Consider the following 9,084-nt stretch of genomic DNA (forward strand, 5'->3'; position numbering starts at 1 on the left):
ACCCCCTGTACCCAGTCCTCAACAACCAGAGAAGCCTGTTCAGCTACAGACAGGCTGCGGAAGTCATTTGTACCCAGGGCCATCCAGCTATTCAACATTGCACAGAAGGACACACAAAGAGAGATTGTCATAGGGGACTGGACTGCATAACAAATCCCACTCCTGCACACTTTATTTACCTGGACTCTTAACCCTTTACCCTTCGACTCCTCTTCACTGGACAGTGCAGTCACTGGACAATGCACAGCTGCTTGTGTGTGTGTGTGTGTGTGTGTGTGTGTGTGTGTGTGTGTGTGTGTGTGTGTGTGTGTGTGTGTGTGTGTGTGTGTGTGTGTGTGTGTGTGTGTGTGTGTGTGTGTGTGTGTGTGTGTGTGTAGAGACACAGTTGGCGACTTGTGTAACCCCCTGGACTACTGATACTCCTGGACACTTTGTTTTTTGGCCACCCAGCACAGGTGACACTATGTACACTTTATTTTTGGTGTGTGTGTGTGTGTGTGTGTGTGTGTGTGTTTGTGTGTGTGTGTGTGTGTGTGTGTGTGTGTGTGTGTGTGTGTGTGTGTAGTGAGACAGGGGGGCGACTTGTGTTACACCCCCCCCCCATCTCATCTCTTTTTCCAAGGAATACTATGGACACTCCTGGACACTTTGTGTTGGCTTCTATGTGCCACTCAGCTAAGGCACATGTGAACACTGTGGACACTTTACACTTTATTTTTGGTGTGTGTGTGTGTGTGTGTGTGTGTGTGTGAGAGAGAGAGAGAGTGAGAGAGAGAGAGAGAGAGAGAGAGAGAGAGAGAGAGAGAGATGCCTTGGCAAATATATGTAACAGTGAGCTATATATGATGATTATTTTATGTGTAATATGTGTGTTACGTCTTGTGAGCAATGTCTTCATTTATGTATGTGTGTATGCTACTTGACACCTTAATTTCCCCCTGGGATCAATAAAAGATACTCTACTCTACTCTACTCTACTCATCATGCTTGTATAGCACGCTAGTGCATTCAGCGTGTTGGTGCGATGCATTTTGAAGTTAAGGCGTGCTCCTCAATGCAATGGTAAAGCGCTTTCATGCACTTTTGACAAGTGACATGGTTTTCACAGTTTTTCCGCCGTGTCTGCGATTTCGTTTTGCCACAGCGTATTTCTGTTACTAAACGCAAATATGCTTTGCTGTGCCCTAACCAAAACCATCCCTAAACCTAACCTGTCAGTAAAGCAATGTTTCTGCTGCTTTACTTTTGCCAAAAACAGCGAGATTAGGCGAGTTGAGTCTAGAAGCCGGCTGTGTGTGCGGACTGCGGAATGGAAAGTGCACTGGTCGCTAGGTAGCTCTGGAACTATTGCCACACCCTTTAGGTTGCTGTGTGGGGATTCAATGTGATTGGTTGTTGCGCCATCCTATTGCGTGGCATTTTGATAGACAACCGTTTATTCCGCCCATACTCCCTCCGAGCTCCACCAGACCCCTATATAGCATTTTGTTGTAGGGGTTTGGCTCGCCAGGCTAATAATTGTTGGAAAGAAAATCCATCCACCCTTTGAAAATATTATCGCTCAAACTAAAATCTAAGACACCGAGATGTGCATATACGCCCGCACACGCAGATGGAAGACTATAGAGCGCCTTAGGTTAACAGAGGCTTATAGCAAGGATAGTGCTGTTGTTGCACCTTAAGCCGGGCATACACTGTGCGATATTTTCACTCGTGGGAATTAAGCTCCTGCTCACACTGCACGATGAAATTTCACTATTTAAAAGTTCACATCTCACTATACAAGCCGACAGTCGGATGCGAGCCAAATGCTTCCACTGTGCGACGCGACAGGCATGTTTCCCCGGTCTGCAGAGGAGGGAACATGGGCACCTGAGGTGGAGATGAGGTCGCGCACAACAGCGAATCGCACGGCCCTATTAATTTGTGCATGTGAAGTGTCAAATCGGGTCGTAGCACTGCTTTAACTGTGCAATTTACGCATGAGCTACGACCAGGATTTCAAACCGTTTTGATTTTCTTGCGACCCTGCGATTGCACGATCGTGAGGCGAAATCGCTTGTCGTTACCCCATGTACACTGCACGATGCGAGACTCGCGATTGACCTGCGATTGAGCAAGAAATCGTCCCGACTCTCAAAAAGTCGTGCGAGCGCCAAATCGGTGCAAAATCGGGGCAAAAGTCGCACAGTGTAAGCCCAGCTTTAGGTTAACAGAGGCTTATAGCAAGGATAGTGCTGTTGTTGCAGCTTAGTCATGGCATCCCACAGCACTATTCTCTTGGGGTGCCGTTTGGAGCTGCCCCCTTGCACAGGTGAGGTATGAACGCAATTGTGTTGTGTGCAGTGGGCACTGAGTGCTGTGACCCAATGACAATGGGAGTTTCCTTGGTGGGCTTTCACTTTGACTTTGTCTGGGTTTCTCTCACCTTCCGCCTTCCTCTGGAGCTCAGTCAGGCTCTCGTCAGCTATCAGGATAGTCTTGCCCACCACATGCTTCTCCTCTAGATATTCCACCAGGACCTCCTCACCCTGGCAACACATACACGCACATACACACACGCACACACGCACAGTTGTCACTAATATAGGAGCATGTGACCCTTTTTTGAACACAGAGATAAAGTTCTCTGCTATTTAGTTTGTCTGTTACTTGATTTAGTTGTATGATTATGATTATTTTGTATAGGTGTAAAAATGTAAAAACGTATGTAAAAAGTGATGTGTTGACACCATGGAATCCTATTGCCGGTGCAAGGCATGCACAGTAACTGCTTTGAATTCTATTGGGTTTGGTGCAAGGTATGCACGGTAACTGCTTTGAATTCTATTGGGTTTGGTGCAAGGTATGCACGGTAACTGCTTTGAATTCTATTGGATTTGGTGCAAGGTGTGCATGGTAACAGCTTTTAATTCTATTGTGTTTGGTGCAAGGAGTGCGCGCCACGGTAACTGGTTTGAATTCTATTGTGTTTGCTATATAGATTCCTTGCATGTTGTTTTGGTTTTAGAACATAATGTGTGGTGTCTTTTCTGTCTGCCAGTTGTCACAGTGCTTTTCATGGCCATCAACAAAAATTAAACGAATCAGCTGAACATACACGCACGCACACACATACAGTACTCTTGACTCACCATGAGTCCCTTGCCTGTCTTTGATCTGTAGTGTTCAACTCCTCGGTCGAGTTCAGAGCGGTATTCCTCATAGCCCCCAGGTCTCATGAAGGAACCACTGCTGATTCCATCCTCCAGAGAGGCAAACACCTGACGGAGGACTTCCCAGCACAGCTTATGAGACTCCTTCACGTTCCTCTTACACAGCTCTCTGTACTTTCCCTCTAAGCTGGCCTGTTGATAGGACAGAGGAGAGAGGGATGGCCACAGGCCAGAGTGGGTCTACTGTAACTAGTTAAGCAAGTGTATTGAAATGGAGGAACATATTTTACTTCAGCCCCATGCCAAGCTGACCTAAACGCAATGCTAAGAAAAGTAGCATTGTGCGCCAGACAGGTGCTCAAACATCAGAGATGTGCCCAGTCATCAAACTGTCTTAGATCAGAAAAGAACAGTTAGGTATGGAAACAGACAATACAAATAGTATTCTAACCAAATTAATTGCTTAACTCGGCCCAGACAAAAGCTACATGGTGTAAAACAGTGGTTCTCAACTGGAACAGTCTTGGGACCCACCATTTTCCACTCTCATTCGGTCGCGACCCAATTTCTTTAGCGTTCAAGTCAATTCAATGCAATTCTCAAAATGTAACCAAGACTCGAATGACTGGTTGCACGCTATTTATCTCGCATAAACATTCAGATTGTATCTATGACAACAGATGACATGGAGTTCACTAGCCTATCAAAATAACAGTTGTAAATTGTTGCAGGAAGAGTTGGAATTTTTTTTTTAGAGTTACGTTTTTTTTTTACACCAAGGCTCCGCGACCCACCCAAGACCCCTCCGCGACCCACTTTTGGCCCGCGACCCACCAGTTGAGAAACACTGGTGTAAAATATACAAACTGCATGTGCATGCACGAAAAAGGTTCAAACTGGAATCTTACTTTTATGCCCACACAGTCAGGCTGATTGATTCCTTCAGTGTAGTGAATGGAAAACCCACCCTGAGCTGCAGCAGATGTTTCTCATCCGGATCGTGGAAGGATGCCTTCATAAACTTGCTGATGGCTTGCTGTTCCGCTTCCATGTGGACCTTAGACAGCGCCTCCTGTGTCTCTGTGGGGAACTGCACTTTCTCAGCCATCTCTGCCTGGTAGAACCCCAGAGCCTCTGCCACAGCTCTGCTATTCTGGATCTTTGCCAGCGACTCCACAGCACTCTCCAGACACAGCACCTGCCCACTGCGAATGGCCTCCACATAGTGCTCTGCCAGGTCGCCCAGCGCTGAAGGACAACAGAGGAGCAACCATTAGACCATTACGTTAGGGACACATAGCAGGCGAAGCGAGCAAGGCGAAGAGAGGCGAAATTCGCTGACAGCTCAATCGTCATCAGGTCGTCGCGGCGAATCAAATGGAATGGAACAGTTATGTTGTTGATTTGATTGGCCGCCGCAGGCGAATTCACTCCTCATTTGCATAATATTAAACTTGGTTTAATAATTTCGCTCCTGTTCGCTTGCCTTCGCCTCCCTCATAGGAATGAATGGCAAAGTTTGCTTTGCTTGCCCAAATTCGAGTGTATGTGTCCCTACCGTTAGAGGCCAGCAACAAACATCCATTCGTAAATATCCATTCGTCAACAGCAGATCAGCAGAAAAAGCAGGAAAACTTTACCCACACACACCAATTAATGTACAGCACTACTCACTCCTGCCAGTCAGCTCTCTGCCTCCTCTCATGGTCTTCACCTGAGCCTCATGGTAGATGTAGCTGCAGAAGTCATTTGCCTGCTCTACAAAACTTGGTTCCAGGTCAGCATCCGTCAGCTGCTCCACACGTTTCATCTTTGCTGAGCTGGCTGGGCGCTCCATGACAAAGCAGCGTCGCACGAGGAAGAAATCTCTAAGGCTCTGCCGCACACGGTTGAGTTGAACAACATGCCGGGAGGATCCTTCATGAATCAAAGGAAACCAGGGAAGTTACTGTAGGTCTGTTTCCTTACTTTAAAATGTAAATCTACATCTTGCATTTTCCAATACCTGTGATGAAGCATTTGCTCACTTTGACCCTGTGTTTGTGTCTCTGTTTAAAAAGGTTAAAAAGTTAATTCCTTTGACAGAGAGCCACTCTTTCCAAGGCTATTGGAGATTAATATATTTAACATGTTCAACCAGTGGTGTAGTCTATGTCAGTGTTTCCCAACCTTTTTTGTCCTGCGTACCCCCTAAGCCATTTTGTCATATGATGAGTACCCCCTCGCCCTCACACATGCTCTGTTCCTCTTTCCCAATGTGACTACACTCAATATATTTGCTATTATTACATTTTTCCGCATACCCCCTGAGGTGTGCTCGCGTACCCCTAGTGGTACACGTACCCCTGGTTGGGAAACACTGGTCTACGTAGAACGCGGGTATACGGAGTATACCCACTTCTAAATTTCAGGGATTTCAGTATACCCACTTAAAATTGATTGATCCATTGTTTTGAATAGCACAATATATACAGTATACCCACTTCAAAAAATGCTCAAATATACAGTATACCCACCATAAAAAGTAGACTACACCACTGTGTTCAACCGCTGCAACATTTGGCCACGGTTTCAATTAGACAAATTGTTCGGCAGCAACGTAGAAAAACGTTACGAGACTTTTGGTTCTATTTGGTAGTTCCAGGTGAGCCAACGTCTTATTCAGCTGACTTTGGCTTGCGACTCTTGGACTCAGCAGGCTTTTCAGTTAGGGATGCGAATTATCGATTAATTCATTAATCATTAGTTGATTGCCTTATCAATCGACTTACAATTAATTGATAAGCGGCGTTTTTCCCTTGTTTTCCCCCGATTAATCGTTTGCATCCCTATTTTCAGTGCACCCTTTTTTCTGTTGGAGTAAACGTGTTTCCTGCGTTGTTTCATGCATCTGAAATACGGCCCATATTATAATGTGGTTTGGGGCCCTCGGGGTGCATCTGCCCTGGGCCTCGTGAGGGTTAAAGGATAAGTTCAGCCAATTTCAACATGCAGTTGGACTTGTCAGTACCTGAGAATCTTTTATTTCATGGTCATTGTAATGGGGGCAGGTGTTGGTTTACATTTTTTTTTTTTAAATCTTGATTTATTCCCAAAAATATCCAAAAGGTCATGCAACATCAGCAGACAACTAGCAAACACTGGTAGGCCTACCTTTTGGGAAAATATTTGGAGTAGGCCTATGTTAAGAAAAAATGTGAACAAAATCTGCCCCCATTAGCATAGCTCTGATCTTGGAAAGGCCTGAGCCGAAAAATGCAGCGTCACCGGGTACTGACAAGTCAAGGGTAGCATGAGCAATACAACAGCATATTGAAATTGGCAGAACTGGTCCTTTCACACGGCCCTGACTATAGCCTACACTGTAGGACCTACATTATGTATATGAGAGAGGGAGGTTAACAGAGTTTGTCACCTGTTTTCAGCCTCATGGAATGTTCCAGGTACTCATCAGCTGAGATGGGTTTGGTGTCCAGCTCCAGCTCCAACATGAAGTCTCTGACTGTCCACACGAAGGAGGGGAAGACACGCATCAGCTCTGTGGTCTCGCCATCATTAGTGGACTTCACCCTGATGTGCTCCGTCAGTTCTGTCACAAAACTATAGGGGGAGCTGTTGAGGAGATGTCACCTAATGGCCAATGGCTGATGGAGATTTACAACTGTTCTGTGTGTGTATGTGTGCATGTGTGTATGTATGTATGTATGTGTGTGTGTGTGTGTGTGCGCAGGCGGGTGGGCGTGCGCATGTGTATGTGTAAAAGGATACTGTAGTTTCTCCAAGGCAACGTTATCAATGGTTCCCATGCTGTTGTAGACCAGAGTGCTGCTGAGCAGAACGGCCAGGAAGAAGATCCACATGTCATGTTTCTCATCACCCTGGAAACAACATGTACAGTCAAATACACTTTGTGCCCCACCAGCATTTCAAATGGACAAGCGTGTGTGTGTGTGTGTGTGTGTGTGTGTGTGTGTGTGTGTGTGTGTGTGTGTGTGTGTGTGTGTGTGTGTGTGTGTGTGTGTGTGTGTGTGTGTGTGTGTGTGTGTGTTTTCAAAGAAGGTAAAGCAAAACATGATTAACCTTCTTTGAAGACAAACACACACACACACACACACACACACACACACACACACACATCCATGTGCCATACTGCCCTGACCTTTTCCACGTCTCCCAGTCCCTCTGTGTCCAGCAGCACCAGGGTGTTCCCTAGTCAGGAGGAGAAACACAAGTAAACATCAACAACATCTGAATGGACGAGTGTGTGTGTGTGTTTGTGTGTGTATGTGTGTGTGTGTGTGTGTGTGTGTGTGTGTGTTTGTGTGTGTATGTGTGTACCCACCACATTTACTGGGATGAGGCATACACCACATCCAGATGCCTTTGGTCTTGGACTCGACTGTGCTTCCCAGAGCAAAGCCTGAGAGAGGAGTAGTAGTCAAGGTAACAGTTACCATGCCAACAATTACAATTTAAATCCTCAGAATGCATGCTAAAAACTAGGAATACACTCAGAGACTTCAGAGCTCCGCCAAGAAAGTTGTTTGATAGAACATTTGACTACTGCAGTGTTTCTCAACCTTTTTTAAGGCGAGGCACCCTTTCAATTCCCCCCAAACCAACAAGCCATAACATAGAATCACATCTGATACCACGCAAGCTTAGAAAAGTAACACATTTGGAAACGTCACACGACCTATGTTTGAAGTTGCAGCTGACTGGGGCGACCTATATTTACTTTATTGTGCTTAAATGGCAGATGAAAGATTCCACTGACTAGCATTAACTTGTAAATTTAGACAAATATGTATCATATTACATAATTTATTTATCAGCCACGCTTCCGCGGCACCCCTGAGGGGGGCCCGAGGCACCCCTGTTGAGAAACTGGAGTTAGAAATTGGAATGTCAAAATTCGCCCTCTCCCACAATTCAATTTGCGGTGTCTAGATTTCTGGGCCAGCAATAGTGAAGAATTTTGGTTCCTGATCATGATCCGGATCACCACCAAAGTTTAATCACTTGTTCCTTTTGTCATTTTCAAAGATTCCTTGGCGGAAGAGATTAATAATAATCAATATTTCACTGTAATGCGCCAAAAGTCAAAACAAAGCAGTCAGAACCTTTTCTCCTCAAAGCCAGTCGGTTCATGAGGTAGGACTTCCCTGTGCGGTAGAGCCCCACCACTGCCACCACCACCACCGGCTGCTGGATCTGCTCCAGGATCTGCAGTGCCCCCTGCTGGACACGCAGGCGCCCGTCAGGCCCCGTATCAATCAGACACACCGGCTCCTCCATGTTCACTGTGGCTGGAGTCACACACATTCAATATGAATTCAACTAAGATATTGTAGACAATGATGTGACATGAATGAAACCAACAAAGCTGAGACACACACCCTCATGTAGAGTAGCTAAGTCACAATATCTTTTCAATTCAATTTCAATTTACTTGTTTAGGGGGATATCCCCTTGAGATAGGATATCTCATTTTCGAGGAGGTCCATCTAATCAAACTGTGTGTGTGTGTGTGTGTGTGTGTGTGTGTGTGTGTGTGTGTGTGTGTGTGTGTGTGTGTGTGTGTGTGTGTGTGTGTGTGTGTCAGGGATGGAACTTAACACCCGTCCACCCGTCAAATACGGGTAAATTTCAGCGCTGACGGGTAAGTATTAAAGTATTCCCCCATATAATTTCTTGACAGAAACAGCTGATTTCGTACTCCCTAATTCCCTATGTTGTTCAGTTTCGCCATATAGGCTACAGACAGTGGGTGCAAAAATGTGTATTTGCAACATTGCGGTAGAGGTTAAACATGGGTTAACTGCTCAGCTTTGGGCTAATATGGGAAAAGGCTAGCATGAGTTCATCAATTAATCGTGCACCGTTCGGATTCACGGCATAAAAAAATGTCTCGGACTTAGCTGAGAAC

The 9,084-nt window shown here is 45.6% G+C and overlaps 1 protein-coding gene across 1 annotated transcript; it reads right to left on the reverse strand.

The window, feature by feature from the left end:
* Positions 1–1,561: 1,561 nt before the first annotated feature.
* LOC134435118 (guanylate-binding protein 1-like) lies at positions 1,562–8,468 on the reverse strand. The gene is made up of 10 exons (XM_063183950.1): positions 8,279–8,468; positions 7,498–7,575; positions 7,315–7,364; positions 6,924–7,033; positions 6,571–6,755; positions 4,830–5,072; positions 4,123–4,403; positions 3,135–3,347; positions 2,367–2,531; positions 1,562–1,573 (listed from the first exon to the last, which is right to left on the reverse strand). The coding sequence occupies exons 1-10, from the start codon at positions 8,451–8,453 to the stop codon at positions 1,562–1,564; spliced, it is 1,512 nt and encodes a 503-aa protein (XP_063040020.1). The 5' UTR covers positions 8,454–8,468.
* Between the last annotated feature and the right edge of the window lie 616 nt (positions 8,469–9,084).

Source organism: Engraulis encrasicolus, chromosome 19, assembly GCF_034702125.1.
Source record: "Engraulis encrasicolus isolate BLACKSEA-1 chromosome 19, IST_EnEncr_1.0, whole genome shotgun sequence".
NCBI lineage: Eukaryota > Metazoa > Chordata > Actinopteri > Clupeiformes > Engraulidae > Engraulis > Engraulis encrasicolus.

Bases quoted from the DNA above. Each gene is read 5' to 3' on its own strand.
- LOC134435118 (XM_063183950.1), bottom strand. From the start codon at position 8,453: ATGGAGGAGCCGGTGTGTCTGATTGATACGGGGCCTGACGGGCGCCTG. The intron at 6,756-6,923 runs GTATCCTTTTAC...CTCCCCCTATAG, and splicing joins GTTGCCTTGGAGAAACTACA to TTTTGTGACAGAACTGACGG. The intron at 4,404-4,829 runs GTGAGTAGTGCT...GTTGTCCTTCAG, and splicing joins CAGAGAGCTGACTGGCAGGA to CGCTGGGCGACCTGGCAGAG.